This window comes from Panthera leo, chromosome A1 (assembly GCF_018350215.1).
Source record: "Panthera leo isolate Ple1 chromosome A1, P.leo_Ple1_pat1.1, whole genome shotgun sequence".
NCBI lineage: Eukaryota > Metazoa > Chordata > Mammalia > Carnivora > Felidae > Panthera > Panthera leo.
This window is the reverse complement of record NC_056679.1, coordinates 145,595,468-145,617,134: the sequence shown is the minus strand read 5'-3', so window position 1 is coordinate 145,617,134 and position 21,667 is coordinate 145,595,468. Positions and strand designations below refer to the sequence as shown.

Below are 21,667 nucleotides of genomic sequence, written 5' to 3'. Positions count from 1 at the left end.
ATTGACTGTAAACTCATTACCACAGCTGCCCAAAAGATTCAATTTCTCTGTGCATGACCTCTATCCCACATATTTCCCATCAGCTTTCTAAGTTTTGCGCAGATCACGTATGGAACCCTATTTAGGGAAATGCAATTTACTCTTTACACATGATATCTCTTTAATATACAAGGCATGTTAGAGAAGCTTTGGTGAAAATCCAGAGCAAGTTGATCTTTAGTATCTATCAAGAACTGGAAAAGACTATAGAGAAATCCATACGGAAAAAGGTGGTTGTAAGAAGAGTAGTGGTAACTGCAGAATTTCTATTAAAGAAGAGTTGGAGGAACATTATTTCATTGGAAGGGAGTTTATGGGGTTTGCCTTGAAGCTGTTTGCATAGCAAGCACCCTGTTCTTAGCTCAGTTGTTTATTTCAGGTGGTACCTAGGAGGGTTAATGCAGGTCTGCACCAGACAAACGAGACAAGCCTGGCCACCACAGCCAGAAGGAAAACGTAAGAAACTCCAAGACTATTACCCCTCCTTCACAAATTGAACCGGACTGCCTCTGAACAGCAAAGTAAAATGACAAGACAGCCTTTGAATAAAGCGTTCTACCATATTGACAATACTCTTCCCTAAACATCTCTGTAAAAGAGACTAATTTTTAAAACAAAATTGCGATATAATTTCTAAAAATACAAACTGTGATGGGGCACCTGGGTGACTCAGTCAGTTGAACATCCGACTTTGGCTCAGGTCATGATCTCACAGCTCGTGGGTTTGAGCTCCAGTGGGACTCTGTGCTGACAGCTGGGAGCCTGGCGCCTGCTTCGGATTCTGTGTCTCCCTCTCTCTCTGTCCCTAACCCACTCGCATTCTGTCTCAAAAATAAATAAACAGGGGCACCTGGGTGGCTCAGTCGGTTGAGCGGCCGACTTCAGCTCAGGTCATGATCTTGCGGTCCGTGAGTTCGAGCCCCACGTCGGGCTCTGTGCTGACAGCTCAGAGCCTGGAGCCTGTTTCAGATTCTGTGTCTCCCTCTCTCTGACCCTCCCCTGTTCATGCTCTGTCTCTCCCTGTCTCAAAAATAAATAAAAACGTTAAAAAAAAAAAATTAAAAAAATAAATAAATAAATAAACAGTAAAAAAATTAAAAATACAAACTGTTACAAAATACTTAAAATTCAGAACTTCCAGATAACCTTTGTTTTTATTATTTCTGTACTTAGCACATCCAAACTGGCACAGACAAGGAGGACCAAATTTGTTTTCCCTGCTCTAAATGGCATCATTGGTTTTGGGTTTTGTTGCTGTTGCTGTTGTTGTTGTTGTTGTTGTTGTTGTTTGGGTTTTGGCAATTTTTTTTGTCTTAATTTGAAATACCCCTTTGCTTTCAAAGTACGTTTGGGGCAACAATCATATTTATTTCTGTGGGGTTCCTGGGATAACTTTTTCATTGCCTCAAGTTGTAGGCCAGTGGACGCTCCAAAATGTATTTTTTGCATGTATTTCCTTTTTTTTTAAATCAAGCCATAAGGTAAAAATTTTATATCATAAGTGAAAGAGGACACAACAGAAATCACTCCTTTCATTGGCCATTGTGGACTTCGTGAGGAAGAGGGGTCTGTGCTGTTACACATAAATTTTGCAGATCTGCTGGCTTCTCAGTTCATAGCACTCGACTCCCTGGCTCCTCAGCAGCTCCTTCTCTTCTGCAGCATCTCGAGGTTTCAAGTGGGGGAAGTGGGCCGGAGAGGTGATAAAATCATAGTGCCGCTCCAGATATCGCAGGTAGATGAGCATGTGCAGAGCATAGGCTAGCACCAGCAGCAGGATCAGGGACATGGCCAGGCCAATCAGAATTGCTGGTGAGAAGGAAGAGGCACAATCTCGGGCCTTGGCAAACTGCTTCCCCTTGATGGTAAAGCCTTGGATCTGTCAAGGAGAAAAAGCTGAAGTGACATACTCTTTCTCTCCTAAGATCTACTTGTCAGTTGGGCTGAGGCTTCTGGGCTCCTAATTAATCAAATTTAAGGCACTGGAGCCATACTTCACTGAATGCTTTGAGCACATGATCCAACAAATGTGAGTGTGCTTATGGGCACAGTGAAACAATTTTTAATCAAAACTGATCCAGATACTCTGCGATGTATGTTTACCATAATTAAGAGGCTCAAGAAGTTCAAGGCTCTGAAATAAAACCTCTTGTCATCTGATCCTCATAAATACCCTAGTTCATCTAAAAACATAACTTAGTGGTGTCACTAAAATTTAAAGTGCACTCAAAATTTTATAAACATTAGTTATAATTTCACAAAGAATAATACGTCTCAGTTCCTCTGCCTTTGATTCTGTTGACAGGATGTGGACAGGAAGAATCTCTTAAGAGTAGATATTGTGATTCCCAATGAGGCAAAATATAGCTAATAGTAAAGGCTAACAGTTACTGAAGATTTTTTATGTATTAGATATTGCCCTAACTCATTTAAAAACCACAAAAGCCTATGAATAAGTTACTGTTTCATGGATGAAGAAACTAAGGCACAGAAAAGTTAAGTAACTTGCCCAGAGTCACTCGGCATTAAGTGGAGTGAAGTTATTTTTTATTTATTTTATTTATGTATTGATTCTTTTAAGTGCAATGAAGTTATAATTCGAACCCAGGAAGTTTGACTTCAGAGTCACTTCTCAGTTTACAATTCCACAGCTCCTGGTATGTTCTGTCTCTTCTTCCTCCAGACGCTACCTCCCCCTCTTTATCAGTTGTACCATACAGACTTGGTATTGTTTTTGGAAGCGCTGTATACCAGCCCTTGTTTTACATCCTGCCCAGAGCATGGAAAGAAGAGCTTTCTCATATGTGCAGATGAAGTGGCTCAAATAGTTGGAACTACAAGAGGTTCAAATCGACAACTGGCTCTGTATCTAAATACTGTCGCAGTGAAACAAACTGGGCCACAGACTACTCTAAATAAGACTGATCTTTCGTGGAAGGCAGCTCCCACACTTAGCTGGCTTTTGAAAAAGAATCCTACATAGCATCACCTCGGTCACCTAGTTGGTTTTAAAGGGATACATCAAAAAACTGAATTATCCATGAAGGCTTTAAGTGACAACTCATTTTTATGACTTAAGTAGGTGCTCTTGCATATTTTCATGCTGAAATGACTGTAGCCGTAGACGTTAGAGGCCTTGCTTGCCCAGTTATCTGTGCACTGGACTGAATCTAAAACAGCTCCTGAAGGAGACTTTTGGCCTGGTTTCTGGGATCCCTGGCCCGCCTTTCTATGACGAGGCAAAGTGAGGGGCACCTGGGTGGCTCAGTAGGTTTAGGGTCTGACTTTGGCTCAGGTCATGGCCTCACAGTTTATGGGTTTAAGCCCCATATCTGGCTGTCTGCTGTCAGCATGGAGCCCACTCTGGATCCTCTGTCTCTCTCTCGCCCCAGGTGTGTGTTCCCTCTCTCTTCTCTCTCTCTCAAAAATAAATTAATTAATTAATTAACTTAAAAAAAAAGGAAAGAAAAGAAAGAGGCAAAGGGTCCTCAAAGGGCTAGTGCCTGAAGAGTCAAGCTCTTGACAAAATGACAAAAGATGGCAACACTGAGCCTGCATTCCAAAGAAGCAAAAATTAGCCCGTGTTGAATAAATACACTCCTTGTGATGCCAGCTACACTTCAGCAGTCCTTCAGTTTGCCATGCACGTGACATCACTCTGTACTTCTTAGAATAAGTCAGACGGGCAAAGCCATGTCTGTGGAATGCAGCCTTTTGTGTATGTACTTTAACCACTATGGACACCGCCACCTCTCGCCTACACTGAGCTCGCGTTCCGCCATCTGCTTACATTCAGGATGGCCTAGAAAGGCCCACCTCTGACATCCACTGCTGTGTTCACCACAGGCTGCTGAAGACACTGGCACATGCGGCCCCAGACCAGGGATGAAAGTGCTCCTCGCAAGCACGTTTTCAGTAGTCTTACAGACCTCAAGAACATGTAACTGAGCGATTCTTTTATATACTAGATGCTCCAAAGCTTTAGAGCCAAGTCACTGTGCTGCTTCTAGCCAGGTCAGACAGACGGCCTCGCGGATTTGCGTAATGGCCTCACTGGTGGCTGTAACTAATCTTTTCTTCCTTTTTCTTAAGCCCCATGTCTTTAACCCCTTTTTTGTTTGTAAAATATAAAAAACATAAAATCTACCATCTTAACCATTTTTAGGTGTACAGTTCAGTGGTATTAAGTCCATTCAGATTATTGTGCAACTATCACCACCACCCATCTCCAGAACACTTTTTCATCTTGCAAAACTCAGCCATTAAACACTAATTCCCCATTCCCCTCTTCCCTCAGGCCCCTGCAAACACCATTTTATTTTTTTGTTTCCAAATATGACTACTGTAGATACTTCATTGAAGTGAAAGCATACAAATATTTGTCCTTTTGTGTCTGCTTTATTTCACATAGCGTAATGTCAAGGTTCATCAAGGTTCATTCATGCTGTTGCCCGTATCTGAATTTCCTCCCTTTGTAAGGTTAATATTCCATCGCACATATACACTAGGCTTTGTTTTTCATTCATCCATTGATGGACATTTGGGTTGTTTCCACCCATCTTTTGGCTTTTGTCAATGATGCTACTGTGAATACACAAATACCTGTTCAAGCTCCCGCTTCCAATTCTTTTAGTAAATACCCAGAAGTAGAATTGCTGAGTTACACGGTAATTCTGTTTATTTTCTGAGGGAATACCATACCATTTTCCAGAGAGGCTACACCATTTTCAATTCTTACTAGCAATGTACAAGTTTCTAATTTCTCCATATCCTTGCCAACATGTGTTATTTTCTGTTTGGGGTTTGCTTGTTTTTGTTTGCTTGTTTGTTTGTTTGTTTTTAAATAATAAGCATCCTAATAGGTATGAAGTGGTTTGTACATTTTTCAAAGTTAATTTCCGTACAGTGTTTCTGTAAGTCACCTTAAAAGTCACTTCTGAAACAAGGTAGAGGTATAAATCAGGCAATTCCTCTGTTCCAATCAGGCAGCATAATGTGTGAATTATTCCATGTGTTCATTATTACTTCCTGCCCTTTGTGCCTGCTTCTCTTTCTAAAGGGCAAGTGAGAGAAATCTATATAATATATACTTTATAAACATTGATAAATACATCTGCATTATGTATGCTATAATGTGCCCTTGAAGTCAAATAGTCCAGAATTCAAACTCTGCCTCTAACGCTTACCAGTTATATCACTTTGAGAAATTATGCAACCATCAGAGCTTCAGGCATCTCGTTTGTAAAACAGGGATAATGACAACAATCTTGTGACATTATGATGAGGTTTGAAAACAAAGTATGTAAAATAACCACAACAGTGCTGGCAGACACAGAGGACTCAAAAGTAGTAGTTACTGTTAATCCAGGCCTGACACAGTCCTGGGTGTTGTCACATATCTTAGGCCATGATTTCTTTACATCCGTAAAAGAGAGGTCAGAAATTAAGAGGGTGAAGTAGCTGACCCAGGTAGGTGACAAGCAATTTGAAACCAAGACTTTCTTTCAAACGTTAAAATGCAAGGTCCTTCCCTATCCCAAACTGCCTCTCAACACCACCCTCTCCAAGCTGGGAGGAGAGGAAGTAAATCTATTTACTTTTGGAAAAGATTGGAAAGTGTACACAAAAGGGCAAGCAAAACCCTGCCTATTTCAGTGAGTTGGAAGAACAAGGGAAGTTTTTTTAAACAGGTAAACAGGACAGAGGAAGTTGACAGATGTCTCTAAGCCTTTCCCCATGCCTTTCCAAGTACTTTCAAGAGGATCTTCTGGGATAGTTGTGACTCCCTGGCTGACAGTTCCATTCCTATGCTAACTACCAAAGCTGTCACTCAGGCTACAAATGTACTTCTTATCTGTCTGGATAGGATCACTGTTCCACCCCCAGAAGGAAATAAAATCATTGTCCAGCAGCTCCTCTCCCCAGAAGGGCCTCTCCCTCCAGGAAGTGTCAGTCACGGGACTTCACACCACAGCTTCACTCCACTTTCAACTGCTGGCGTTCCTCATTGGTAGTTATTAGTGACTGCATAAATGTGAATGTAAAGGCAAGTGGGGAGGAGGCATACGCGGTGGGTAGTGCACAGGGAGAGGAAACATTCTATCCGATTCCATTTCAAAACTTAGAAGATAAAGAAAAAAAATACCAACATTATTTTAAAGGTATCCATTCCTCTCTTTTCCCTAAACATGTATATTACAGGTGTTTTCAAACACTGAGGTTTTTTGGCACCAAATATACAGGTGCACTGAGCACCTGTTTTAGTTTATTACCTGGAAATCAACAAAAGTGACCTCCCACAGGCTTGAAGTATCATCCACGTAGCTGGGCAACAAGAGGGCATCATAACGCTGCAGGCTGCTGACATGCTGGCAGTGGTAGGAATAACTCGATAGAGCATATATGCCAGTGGCATTAAAAGTTGCTTGGATCGAATTATTGAAAATAATCTCAACTCTGTGCAAACTAAACCAGCTCTGGATGTAGGACTTTTTGTAATTGGTAAGGGTGAATCTGAAAAAGATTACAACAGTATCACTCCTAAAGCACTTGATTTTTGCTACACAGGAAATCATCTATTAACAGAGCAATTGCACCCTCTTTTGTCAGGTAGCAGAACTGGCTCAGTGAGAGTTTACTTCTAGTTCTAGAGAAGAGTTTCCTGATGGGTAGGAATAAAAGTGAATGGTACAAACTCCTTCAAAAAGAAAAACACAAAGAAACTTGTTTTATTTTCTTTTGTAATCAAAACTTGATTTTACTTTGCAAAAGGTTGAGGAAAACTAAATGGACAATAACACAGAATTAGTTAAATAAATAAGGGTCAAAACTAATAATAAAAGCTTTTACTGTGTCAAGCACCCTTCTATTATTTAACATGAGATACACAATATTATTACCCTCATGTCATAGGTGATGAATCAAGGCACAGTGGAGTTAAGGAAAGAACCTGTGCAAATTTACTCAGAGATTAGGTATGGGAGCAGAGCTTTGAATCCAATTTGAGACCAGAGCCCTTACTCTTAACCATTTTGGAATGAAATACTCTCTAGCAATAAAAAAGTTATAATATGTCATGATCATTTCTTCATTAAAAAAATGTATGACTACATAGAAAAAATTCTGGAAGGACAGAGATCAAAATATTAATGATTACAAATGGAGGTTAAATTATGAATAATTTTCACGTTCTTTTCATAGATTAACATTTTCTGATTTTTCTGTTTTCTGGACATGCATTGGGCCCCTACAGAAGCAGACCCTGAGACAATGATGTGAATAGAAGTATTTGGGGAGGTGGTCCCAAACTTATTTGGCAATTTAGTCACTCAAAATATGTCAAACGGGAAAAAGAGAAATGACAGAGTAGAAGGCACCCCAAAAGGACACATTGTTAAGCAAGTTTCCACAATGGGCAGGTGGGGTTTGATGCCCATGGGGTACCCTGGGAGACAGGGTAGTTCACATGCCTGTTATCTGATCTGAGGGTGAGGGAGCTGGGGTGTTTATACACTTCTTTCGGTCACTGACTGAGAGCTGCTGAGGTAGGGATAAGAGGCAGTGGACCTCTCTGACTAAAGAAAGCTTTTAGGTAAGGAAGGGCTGACAATTCAAAGTTGAGCTGGTGGACTACAGTACTCTCAAATGGAAATGCCCAAAGTGACACAGCTAGGGTACTGACAGTGTCTGCCACATACCCTTATCATCAGAAAAAATAAGAATCGTAAAGCTAATTTCCTCTTGGGGAAAAAAGGTGCTATTCGAATAAAAACTATTCCTCATTCCTATATGAAACAGATATGTGTATTTGGGTTTGTATATATGTTTACTCACCTTGTGGGATTCTATTTTCCTCATAAAGTTTCTCTGAAATATGATGATATGTATTTTTTAAATTATGATCAGTGAAACACTAGTGTTCCATGACATGTAGACAAATATTCTGAGGAAAGAGCTTTCCGAGATAAACACAGGAAACATGAGGTTAATCAAAGTTACCAAGTGCAGGAATCTTCCTTAAGAGCATGTCTTCATAGTAACTTTAATTTTATACATTAAATTTAATAAATTTAAGTTTAATACAAATTTATAGTGTCAATCTCCAAGAGGAGGACATGGAGTGCAGTCTTTCTCAAACACATCTGGCCACAGAACCCCTTTCCTAGGAATCTTGTAAATATTTTTACAGAGCAGAAGTGCTCCATGGAACACAGCTTAGGAAAGACTACCCAACTACATCCTGCTGGTGTTTCAAGTAATGTTAAAGACACGGCTATTTGTCTCCATGAAAAGGTTGGTCCTATAGAAATGGAAACATTTCATTATTATAAGAAAAAGTATATAATGCCTTCAAATTGTGCCCCACTCCTGGAGCAGTTCCTAACTGCTTGGCAGATATATTCTTCCATACATAAGCAGAGCAAAATGTAGGCCTGTGTTGTCTGCTGGGAAATTCAGCTAACAGAGACCTTTTTGCTATTATTAGATGACGTGTGATTCACTGTAAGGTATTATATAGAAAATAACTTCAAACCAGAGTCACAGCTTCGGAGCTTTACATATATTTTAGTCTTTGCTCAGAAGAAAAAGACTATTACATTCTCAGGTTCATGTGATTTCTAGGTCTTAACTGAGGAGGGAAAAACTACACAGATGCTTTGGTAGAAACTGAAGAAAGCATTATGATAGGATCCTACCATAAAATCACTGACTTTGTACAGTTAGTTAAGTGTGGCATTTCACGTGTCACAGTGCTTGGCACATAGGAAGTCCTTGATACTTACTACATGTTGAATGAATAAATTATATGGAACTAAACTGGAGTGCTGAATTTATGACCTTTTAAAGTAGTATCCATACTTACCTTATATCAAGACCTTTGGGACTTTCAGCATCACCAAACTTCATAGATAAACTAAGAAAACAGAAAGAACATAATCCATCAAAATACAAATAACCTTTACATAACACTCTACTACAAACTTACCTCAAAATGGAACAACTAAAGCTATAAAACTTATAGAATAAACATATAGCAGTTTTGGAATCTTGGGGTAGCCAATGGTTTCTTGAAAAAAAAATAGAAGTATGAAATATAAAGAAAAATTGATAAATGTACTTTATTAAATTCAAAATTTTACTCTTCAGAAATACTCTTAACAGTGTTAAGAAACAAAAAAAGGCAAGCCACAGAACAAGAGAAAATATTCACAATACATATACACAAAGAACTAGTATCCAGAATATAATAAATAACACTAACAATTCAATAATAAGAAGGCAACCAACCTAACTTAAAAATGGGGAAAAGACAGGCACTTCACAAAGGAAAATACACAAATAGCTAATAAGCACATGAAAAGATGCTCAGCACATCATTAGCTATCAGCAAAATATAAAATAAGACCACAATAAGATAAAAGCACCATGATACAGTAATTGAAATGGCTGAATTTTTTTTTAAGAACCTACTCTTAAGCTTTTAAAATCCATATTTATTCACACTTTTGTAAAAGTTAACAGGAGATTTCTGGGAGCAGAGACAGATTATTACTAACTCATAGCAATAACCATATTGGTTCCCCTTTTTTCTTAAAGAGTTTTTAAAAAATATTTACTTATTTTTGAGAGGGGAGGAGCAGAGAGAGGGAGACACAGAATCAGAAACAGTCTCCAGGCTCTGAGCTATCAGCACAGAGCCTGATGCGGGGCTTGAACTCTAGAGCTGTGAGATCATGACCTGAGCCAAAGTCGGACACTGAGCCACCCAGGTGCCCTGATTCCCCTTTTAACTGAATTCTTCTGCCTTAGAAACATGATGAGAGCCAGATATCATCCTGTACATACTGAGATTTTTAATACAGATGAGGAACACCAAAATTATGAATCTGGGAGTTTATATAAGAGGGAGACTGTGGTACCCCTTCACCTCCTGAGAGAGGAAGAAAACATTTGCTTCCATAGTGTCAAAAACTGTCCTGGAAACATGAAAAGAGAAGGGTACTAGTTACCTACCTCACAATGTAAGCAGATGAGTTTTATTAGCCTTTGAATGGGAGAAATAGCTCATCTTAAAGGAGACAAACGGCTGCATGTCTAATACCCATGAATGTAAATAATTATTTCTAAGAGGAAGACAAGAAGTCTCTCCGCGTTTCCAAACCCTGCAATATGTCCATGGTCCTGAGGTTCAGTACTCCTGACAGGTAAACACTTTCTTCTAAGGAGATGAATCTAACTAAATTACTAACTAACTCCAAGGCTTATTTTTTAACCCAAGTCCCAGTAAAATTTGTCCAGAAATTGCTAACCATGCAGAAACAATAAAAATATTTTCTTTACAGTCTTACATTGACCATTCCAAGTGTTGGTGAGGATGTAAAGCAACCAGAACCTCCTCACACAAAGCTGATGGGAAGGTAAATGGTACAAAAAACAATTTGGTGGTTTCTTAAAAAGCCAAACATACGTATACCATATGATCTGACCATTCCCCTCCTAGATACTTATTTAAGAGAAATGAAAATATATGTTCGTATACAGACTTACACATGAACGTTTAACACGACTTTATTTGGAAAGCTATCTAAAAACTGGGGCAAAAACCAAATTTCCATCAAGAGGTGGATGGACAAATAAGTAGTGGTATATCCATACTATGGAGTACTTACTACTCAGCACTAAAGAGGAACATAACTTTGACACATGCAACAAAGCAGAAGAATATCAAAATAATTATGCTAAGTGAAAGAAGCCAGACTAAAAAAGAATATACACTGTATGAGTATATTTATATAAAATTCTAGAAAATTCAAACTCATCTATAATGATAGAGAGCAGATCAGTGGTTACCTGGAGGGGTGGGAGTGGCAGGAGAGAAAGATCACAAAAGGGCACGAAGAAACTTTTCAGGGTGATGAAAATGTTTGCTGTTTTGATTATAGTAATGGTTTCATGCGTGTACAAACACATCAAAATTGATCAAAGTGTGTACTTTAAACATGTGTAGTTTAGTGTATTTTATTATATTTCAATAAGGTTGAAAAATAAAAATGAGAAAAAGCTAAATAACTGAAATGAGAAAATGTGAAAAATGTAAATACAGAAAGGATGGTGCTGCATCCTTTTATACATTATATATTATAAATATATGTTATATAAATATATATAAATATTATAATATATTATGTATTATATATTATCTATATAATAGACATTATAATGTCTAGAAGTTATAACACCTCAACATATGCCATAAAACCAAAAAAGCAAAAGTGGGTAGCCATAAAATGTAAAATTACAAACTTGAAAAAAAAACCCACAAATATAATCTCATTAATTTGGTCCTACTTATCAAGAAATAGAAATGTCAGTGATTGAGCTAAAGTTTATCTTCATACTATCTATGGGGTAAGGGATATTTATAAAATAAACCTGGTAAATAAAGTCACTAAGAGAATTATCTTTATTTCCTAACATAATAAGCTCAGGCACCTTAAAAGCACTCATTTATAAATACTTTATAAGGTAATTTACTCAGTTAAGCAAGTCTCCAAAAGGCCTTTCTCTAATAATATTCTAATAGTTAACAAATTACTTAAAACTTCTAAGAAATAAATTGTACTCCTTGAATAGTATTTTATGAATTTGATTGGTCACTTACTCTAACAGACATTTCTCTACTTCTTCCAAGGAATCAGAATAGCTTAGTTATCTATAAACTGGCTCTGTAGCTGATGAACTAAAATTCAAAGCAAGGCCACACTGAGCCCACCCTAACGGCTCCCCCCTTCTGATGGAGCAGCTCAATGGCCTCTATGCTTCTGACCCTGCAAGAGTTCTCTCCAGCAGTCCTGGTTTTGGTGAAAGCTGTTAACATGCTCTGCTGCAGAGTAAAGAACATACTTGATTTCAAGAAAGCAAATTCGACAATCATTCAGTGAGGCTCTTAACTGCCAGCCACGGCACCATTACCTGAGAACACGAAGGAGAAATACAATCTAGTAAGTCACTCAAAAAAGAGCTGCTTTTACTCTTCCAAGCGCCCTAACCTCCCACGTTTCAAACAGACTCTGAATTCTTCAGACTATAATTGCCTAAACTCAAAATACACACAGATGCTCAGATTATGCTCTATTTGTAGGGCTTTCACTATTTAAAAAGACTTCCGTAGCAAATCTGTCTGCCAACAATTCGCCTTTCCCTGAACATTTTGTTTCCAGGCACTAAAACAAGGTCATATTTTTTTAATCTGTGCTTTTGACCCTACATGGTTATGTCTTTATTTGGGTTTGTTCTTTCCATCACTCCCTTTCTGGTTCTTGAGAATAGAAGATTTCCTTGCCAGCACAGCAAATGCCCACTAATGTCCACAATTCACAGGAATGAGGGACGGACTCAATATCTGGTCCCTGCATGCTTAATGTACTGGGAAGCCTCCCACTCATGCCCTTGGGTCGGCTGTCCTGGATGTGGGCACACTTGCCTGAGCAGTACTCCAGGAGGTGGGGGCTATTCACTCAGAACTTGTCCCAGTAGAATTATTACATTGGTGGCCAAGAAGAAAAGTCAGGTTCCACCCAATTATTCCTTTGTGCATTATGAAAACCAAAGCTTCCCTAGGTCCTTCCACCAGCAAACTAGGCACTATTTTACTCTAGTTTATCATTAGCATGTTAGGAAGGTAATACTACCACTTTGAGTAGCCCCTGACAAGTTCTCATGCATACAATTCCCCATTTGATTTTAATGGTTATTTTTTTTTTGAGAGAGAGAGAGAAAGAAAGAGAACTCACATGCAATCAGGGTAGGAGGAGGAGGAGAGGGAGAGGGACAGAGAGAGAGAGAGAGAGGATCTGAAGCAGGCTCTGCACTGACAGCTCAGAGCTAAAAGCGGGGCTCGAACTCACAAACTGAGATCGTGACCTGAGCTGAAGTTGGACATTTAGCTGAATGAGCCGGTAACTGAGTCACCCAGGTGCCCCTCCCCATTTGATTATCATGATGCTATGAGATAGCGCCAAGAGAGAGGAGGTAAAATGCCACTATTAAAAACATGGTAGACCTCAGCTCTACTAGCAAACAAGCTGTATGGTCTTATCAAATTTCCTAACCTCTACGAAGTTTGATTTCAGATGGTAATGGTCTGTGACTCAGGGACTTTTTCACAATAGTATTGTAAGGAATAATAAATATTGTGCCCGTGAAGTCCTTGCTCTGTGCCTGATCCATGGCAAATGCTCCAGGCCTGTTACAATTAATAGATGCCATCACCTCCATTCACAGATATGATCCTATGGCAGCTCCTATTTGTAAAGTCACAAAGCTCACTGGCAGAACTGGGCCTAGAAGCCAAGTTGTCATTTTTTCTGTTTCTGGGTTCCCAGTGATCATTAAGATTTCTAAAGCCCAGCAAAAAAACTGTGGTGCTCTGATCTCCCCCACAAATATCCTGTGGTCAGAATAAATGGAATCAAGAAGGGCCAGTCAGCCACAGACAGGCAAGATGATCCCTAGGCAATCAGCCTCTCTCCAGGCAGCTGACCACAAATAAAGAGCCCTGTAGGGAATTAATTAGAGCCCAAGGAACAAGTCCTGAGCTCTCAGCAGTGCTGGAGTCTCTTTGGTAGTCTGTGCTGTAACAGAATAAACAAATCTGGGAGGACTCTGGATGCTTATACTTAGAATCCTCTAATTCTCTAATAAGAGACAATCATTCTGAATAGCAAGATGCTTACTAAAACTTGTAATATAACTTGTAATACTAATACAATCCATTTTCACCCATCATCAATAATTTTTAAATGAAATGTCAAGTTCTGGAGTAAAAATGCCACACACACACACACACACACACACACACACACACACACAAATACACAGTATACATTAGCATTCTGCCCATCTCAACCAGGCCAGAACAAATGCAGACAATCTTCCAAAAGCCTTCATTATACCAGCAAATGTTGAAAGCAAGGAGATTTACCGAAAGCAAGTGGGACATGCCAGACTTACTCCTTCTTGACCAAAACAAATACAAGAAAAAATTTTTGCTCAGATGACTAAAAGCAGAGAAAGGTACTGGACATTGATTTCCTCCTTAAAAGGGATATTTGTTTAATCTGCTTATCTCAAATCAAAAGCAATTATTATAATCATTTTGAAGAACTGTTCTAAAGAATTCTCTGAAATTTGGCCATTCAAAGATACCCCTGCAAACTGGCAACATTCCACAACTTCAGAACACTCTCTAGAATTGGGACTCTTCCTTGGCTAGAGTCAGCCTTCATGGTTTCCCCCAGTAGAAGACGTAGGACTCGGCTTGCTGATACACGATTTCCTCCCTGCTGGCACAAAAGTAGGTGGACACCTCACATTTGGAGTTGATACCAAGCCTGGGGTCCTCTTCAGTTTTCAGGATGAGTTTGGAAAACCTCCTCTTTCACAACTCTGATTTTCCTTGAGGTATTATAACAAGAAAATAGCTAGGAAAAATAGTTTTTAAATTAATTTCTGATTTTTCTTTCATTGTAGATGTTAAACATTTCCTCAGAGATGTGTTTCAAGTTAACTACAAACGAACCTACTTCCATCTTCTGAAATGTCAGAAAACTCGAACGCCCAGTTAACAGATCACAATACCCTAATGGCAACTTACGTGGCACTTTCTTCACTGCAATTTGAGTTGCTAGTATCCACTGCTGCCTTCTGTCCAAAAGCTTCATCTGTAAAATCCAGCCAGGTCTGATTCTTAAATTTTATTGTTATTCTTTTGGCCCAGAAAAGAATGCAAGGAATTCCATCCATAGAGACATTAACTGGGCTATGATGGCTGAATGCATTCCAAGCTTCTTTTTCCAAATGTCCTTGTCTGCTCAGAGTGTAGTTGAGAGTCTAGTTAACCAAATAAACAAAATTTAAGAGATGGATTTGTTTCCATGGTACAAAAGGCTTCTCAGAAGTAAAAGGATTAATTCACAACCTATTGAGTCTCTGATCTCTCCAGCTCCAGAGTCCATACTACTGTGGGACAAAGGAGACAAGTAGACCCATCTTAATCATAACAAGCTAAAATGACAGGTATGTGTGAAAAGTATATGAAACTAGTTCCACAAAGCACCCAAATTGGAAAGGACCAAATTGTTAAAAAAAAAAAAAAGATCCAATTTTGCAAATGATAATATTAGCAATATAGACTTTAAAAAGTCACCAGCCTGGGAGAGAAAGTGGGGATGAATAGGTAGAGCATAGATTTTTAGAGCCATGAAATAATTATTCTGTAAAACACTATTAACAGTAATAGGTAACATTATACATTTGTCAAAACTCATAAAATGTACAACACAGAGAGTGAATCCTAGTGTAAACTATGGACTTTAGTTAATAATAATCTATCAATATTGGTTCATCAACTTTAACAAACATACCAAACTAACACAAAATGTTAAATAAAGGGGAAACTGGAGTGGGGAGTGATTGAGAAAGCATATAGGAAACTTATATTTTGTTCAGTTTTTTTCTGTAAACCTAAAGCTGCTCAAAAAAAAAAAAAAGTCTAGTAATTAAAAACAAAAATTCAACATGCCACGAAAATCAGAACCTAAATAAAACAGGACTTTAAAATAAAGAAATTAAGATGTTAAACAAAAAAACAAACCAACAAACAAGAGGCTTCTAGATACCAAGCATAATTCTCCAGACCATTAGTGCCCAATAGAACATTCTGCAATACTGGATATGTTTAATATCTGCAGTGTCCAGCGCAGCAGGCTCTAGCTATATGTAGCCCTTATGGCACCAAATGTGGCCAGTGCAACTGAGGACATTAATTCTTAATTTTACTTAACACTATTTCATTTGAGTTTAAATTTAAATAGCCACATATGGCTACTGGCTACTGCTTAGGACAGTGCAGCTCCAGATCATTTAATATACATAAACTAACAGGGTATTCTAATATCATTCTTCATTTTATGAAACCCTTGCTGATTTCTAGGAAGCTCAAGACAATGCACTTTGGTACTTGACCCTGGAAGTCACAAAGGCAGGTCTATATCTGAAAGAAGATCTACTTGTCTACATCAACCATTTCATACCAATTACTCCAGGATAAGTACAGATAAAAGAGAAATTAAAGAAGCAGCAGCAATCCAAGCTTACTAGTAACCAAAGATAAACCGTTACTATAGTGATCCTGCCTAGAAAGTAACAAAAGTAAAGCTGAATATTGTAATGAAAATATACAAGAGCAAGTAAAACTTTAGTTTTTTTCTTTACCATAAGACTATTGTAATGTATTCCCCCACCCAAAGCTTAAACAAGAATGTTAGTTATTAACAGAATTATTATTTATGTTTTCACAGTGGCTCCGACCTGATTGAAACATGTTTAATTTTTTTTTTTAAGATACAATCTAGTTTCCTAACATATCCATACCTGTGTGATTGGTACTGTTGTACAATTCTGGGTTTGTTTCATATCTCCATTACTCTGCAGATCTGTCAAATAAATGATACGAATACAAAGGCTAAATGTAACTTATTTATTAATATAACCGAATGACAATAAAATGCTAAGCAATGTGAAATATACCAGGCTTGAGCCTCTTCTGACTGATAATTTAGAATATACTAGTTCAAGAGATTTTACATAAGAGACTGCTGTTCCAATCACCAGTGTTCAGGGAAGCCCATGACAGACAATAACCTTCTCCTCAACCCTTCAAGGAATCATAAGGACAAATACAGATCTTACCGTTTACAACCACTTCTTTATTTGAAGATGTCTGAGAGATGAAACTAGAAAAAAACAAAAAGATGCTGAATAGCTAAATTTCGGATTTTATAAGAAGTTTGAAGGAGGATATCTCAGTTTATGATACATCAAAGTAGAAGGCAAAGTACCTGTCAAAACTGTTTACTTTTCCATAGCAAATTTCTGATTTTAAAAAGTAATACATGTTCTTCAAAGAAAACATGAAAAATTCAGATTTTTTTAAATTTGTAAATATCAACCCTAATCCTTATCCAGTGAATATTATTATTGAAGGCCTACTATGTTCCAAGCAGTGTGCTAAACACTGAGGTTTAACCAAAAATAACCAAATAATAAACCAAATAGTCAAACAATAAAACATAATAAAATATTTTACCATGAAATTTTATACTCCCTGTACTCAGTATATGAAAGCAAAAATATTCAATCATTTTTATTAAAAAAAAAAAAAAAAAAGATGCACTGGGAATGCCTGAGTGGGGTTTGGGCGTCAGACTCCTGATTTTGGCTCACATTATGATCTCACCATTCGTGAAATTGACCTCCATGTCAGGATCCACACTGAGTGTGGAGCCCATTTGAGGTTCTCTCTCCCTCTCCCTCTCTCCCTCTTCCCCACTTGCGCACTCACTAGCTCTCTCAAATGAAATAAGCACTTTAAATAAATAAAAATTTAAAAAAGACCCAATTGCCAAAAAGCTATTTCTGAAAATTATGAGGATGTAAATTTTTTTAAGTTTATTTTATTTATTTTGAGAGACAGAGAGAGAGCGTGCGCATGCAAGAGAGGGGCAGAGAGAGAGGGAGAGAAGGAATCCCAAGCAGGCTCCATGCTATCAGCACAGAAGATCCAGATGTGGGCTGGATCCCACCAACCATGAGATCATGACTTGAGTCGAAATCAAGAGTAGAATGCTTAACTGACCGAGCCACCCAGGCACCCCTAGGATATAAATTATAATATATATCCTTCTGTTGTTTCACTGTACATACACACAAACACAGAGATGCACACACACAACACATATAAGTTACTTTTTATAATACTTAAAAATAGTGCAAATTTTTTTCCACTTAAACGTATATCACAAATATTTTCTCATGTAATTATATATTTTTCTTATGTAATTTTTAAGTTTTTATTTTACTTCCCATTAGCTAACATATAGGGTCATATTAGTTTCAGATGTACTATATAGTGATTGAATAATTCTATATCACCCAGTGCTCATCATGATTTTCTGATATAATTTTGAATTCCATGTTAGTATTTATATCATACAAATGTATCCATTTATTTGACCAAATTCCTTTAAGTATTTAGATTGTTTCCAATTAATAAACAGTACTACACTAAGCATTATTGTAGATTGTTTGTTCATATCCCCAAGAAGTTCCTTAAGATAAATTCCTAGAAGTGAAATTGCTAACTTAGAAAATCTACACATCTTTCTAACATGGAATATTATAAACACACATAAATATAATCATGGAATATTGAGAGCACACACATACAAACAGAAAAACAGAAGTCTTCTTCCCACCTGCATGTACTTGTACCCAACATCCAGCTTTAGTAATTATCAAGTCATAAGCAATCTTTTTTCACTTATGAGTTCACCTACTTCTCCTCTGAGGTATTATTTTGAAGAAAATACCAGAAATTATTTGACTTAAGTATGGATGTCTAAAAGATAAGGACTTTTAAAAATAATAGGCCAGTTATATCTAGAAAATATCAATAATTCTTTAACATTAAATATGTCAATTGCTTAGATCTCTAATTGTGTCATAAATGTTATAAAAAATTTTAGTTTATTGTTTATTTTAAATTTTTCATAACTTGAACCTATAGTATAGGAGAGTGCAGATTAAACTCTATACTTGAGAGACTGCTAAGACCTATATGTATATATGATATTACATAAACTTAATATATTTACAATTAGGGATATATTACATATCATTATCCATATGTAAAACATAATTTTAGCTAAAGAGTTACTAAATCTGTATCACAGTAAAGTGCTTTAAAATGAATTACACGGAACTGAATGTACCATTCTCTTGGTAATACAGTCTCTATTAACTAATGAGAATTTCTAAAGAGGACAAATAACTGACCATGATATGTACTCATTGCTATTAATAAATTCATGCATATATACAACTTTTTCTCACTTTATCGAGTTTACTGAGGTATAATTTAAGTACAATAAACTACATTCACTCACTGTGTACAATCCGATAAGTTTGAGCATATGCATACCACCATAATAAAGGTACAGAATATTTACATCACACAAAAGTTTCCCTATGCACTTTTGCAGGGAGATGTTCCCTCCATTCTCAGCCACAGGAAAACTAAAGACTTGGTGTCACTTTAGATTAGTTTGCATTTTCTAGAATTATAAATAGAATACTACATATTCTTTAGTGTTTGGCTTTTTTCGATCTTTTTTTTTTTTTTTAATTTATTTTTGGGACAGAGAGAGACAGAGCATGAACGGGGGAGGGGCAGAGAGAGAGGGAGACACAGAATCGGAAACAGGCTCCAGGCTCCGAGCCATCAGCCCAGAGCCTGACGCAGGGCTCGAACTCACGGACCGCGAGATCGTGACCTGGCTGAAGTCGGACGCTTAACCGACTGCGCCACCCAGGCGCCCCTTCAACGTTTTTTTTTTTTTTTTTTTTTTTTTTTTAATTTATTTTTGGGACAGAGAGAGACAGAGCATGAACGGGGGAGGGGCAGAGAGAGAGGGAGACACAGAATCGGAAACAGGCTCCAGGCTCCGAGCCATCAGCCCAGAGCCTGACGCGGGGCTCGAACTCACGGACCGCGAGATCGTGACCTGGCTGAAGTCGGACGCTTAACCGACTGCGCCACCCAGGCGCCCCTTCAACGTTTTTTTTTTTTTTTTTTTTTTTTAATTTATTTTTGGGACAGAGAGAGACAGAGCATGAACGGGGGAGGGGCAGAGAGAGAGGGAGACACAGAATCGGAAACAGTGGCTTTTTTCGATCTTAACACAATGATAGGGATTCATTGATGTTACATATGTCAATATTTCATTCCCTTTTATTACTGAGAAATATTTCATTGTATGGATATACCACATTTTGTTTGTCTGAACATCCACCAATGGACAGATTTAAATGAAAGTAATAATGTAAATAATAATATATTGGAGGGCTGGAGGGGATAAAGAAAGAAAGGTGAGGGAAGTGTTGGAGACTAAAACTTTGTCAATAGTAATTGGAAGTTGTTAGATAATGTCTAAAATGTATTATTTGAGAAATCCGCTATGCATGTTTTAATACTGTGGTAGTATGGTGGAGTGTATGATTGTTCCCAACACCCTGGAAACAATCCCAGAGATGGATATATCCCTGCCCTTGGCCATATACCTTGCAGCACCTCCCTGTAGGTGGAGAAGATTCCCTGCCCCAGAGTTAAGTCTTGGCTATGCATCTTGGTTGAGACAGTGGCATATGAATGGAAGCAATAGTGTGCCAGTTCTCTAGAAATTTTCAGAGGTATTGCATGTGTCTGCCACCTCTTGCCCTTTTCCCTCTGCCAAGACAATGGCATGCCCAAATAGGGGTGCTCTTTCAATCTAGGTCTTGGAATGACAAGACATGGGAAACAGCTAGAGCAGGGCTATGACAGCCCACCTGTATCTATCAACATGTAATATGAGTGAGAAATAAATGTTTGAGATCATGAGATTCTGAAAAGCTGGAGTTGTTTGTTACTAAAGATAAACTGACTAAATTTGTCTAATTTAGTCTTTTTAAAAAGATGCCTTCCTTTAAAAATTTATAAACTTGTATTCTGATTTATAGTAACTGTCATTTGAGTAGGATTAGCATGAATCAGTCCTCTGAGCCCAATTACACCTAGGACCATTAAGAAATTTAATTTCCTGTAAATTTACTTTAATTTTCCAATCAGTAATCATGTAACCACAATAGAGATGTGCTTTAGCTAAAAGATCTCTATCTTACCTAAACTCCAAACTCTGTAGTGAAAGTTACAAAGTAACTGAATATGTGAAAGAAACACTAATACCCAGGCAATACTGCTTAAAGAGCTTCAAGCTTTCCAATAACATCATCATACACAAACAGACTTTAAAATTTAACTTGAATCTCGTTGATCAAAAAATCATATATCATGATACAGGGTTAAGTACTCAATCTTAAAATGTCTTAATGAACAAAAACTGAAAATTCTGAGATATAGTTTACCTAAATGAGATAAAAATGTATTAAGTCATTGTTACCAGGTCACTTGGTTCTCGTCCCAGATGCATCAAAGAACTGGAGACCCAAGACCAGACTGGGGAGATAGAGTTTACTGAGTAGATCCGTATAGTACACTTTCAAGAGTGAAAGCAGATCAGAGCCGGAGCAAGGCTGGCAATGGCACCAAGAAGCTCTAGCTGCATCCTTTTAAGCCTGCTTTCTGCACATGTAAGTTTGGCTTTGATTGACACTTTAAAAAAATGTTTATTTTTGAGATAAAGAATGGGAGAGAGCAGGGGATGGGCAGAGAGCAGGGGGACAGAAGATCCCAAGCAGACCCCATGTTGACAGCAGTGAGCTGACGTGGGCTTCAAACTCACAAACCATGAGATCAGGACCTGAGCCGAAGTCCAAGGCTCAACAAACTGAGCCACTCAGGTACCCCTGATTGACATTTTTGATTGACAGCTGGTGGTTATATCGTATTTTGGCTTCTGCGCATGCACCTACCCATGATGCATTCTGTGATAATTGTACTTATTTATGTATTGTATATTTACGAGTGTGTAACGAGTTTTTGTTCTGACCTTAAAGGTTCTAAGGGTGA

General features: G+C 37.9%; 1 protein-coding gene across 3 annotated transcripts in view; it reads right to left on the bottom strand.

Annotated features, from left to right (window-relative positions):
* Positions 1-1,174: 1,174 nt before the first annotated feature.
* The window catches only part of ATP6AP1 (ATPase H+ transporting accessory protein 1), a 40,147-nt gene continuing 19,654 nt past the window's right edge, over positions 1,175-21,667 (bottom strand). For all 3 annotated transcript variants that reach the window (XM_042942593.1, XM_042942600.1, XM_042942582.1), the window contains 6 exons: positions 16,792-16,835; positions 16,474-16,535; positions 14,696-14,931; positions 8,903-8,953; positions 6,312-6,552; positions 1,175-1,918 (listed from right to left, as the gene is read on the bottom strand). In XM_042942593.1, coding sequence (XP_042798527.1) covers positions 1,616-1,918; positions 6,312-6,552; positions 8,903-8,953; positions 14,696-14,931; positions 16,474-16,515 — 873 coding nt within the window. In that variant the 5' untranslated portion in view covers positions 16,516-16,535; positions 16,792-16,835 and the 3' untranslated portion in view covers positions 1,175-1,615. The remainder of the gene's footprint in view (positions 1,919-6,311; positions 6,553-8,902; positions 8,954-14,695; positions 14,932-16,473; positions 16,536-16,791; positions 16,836-21,667) is intronic.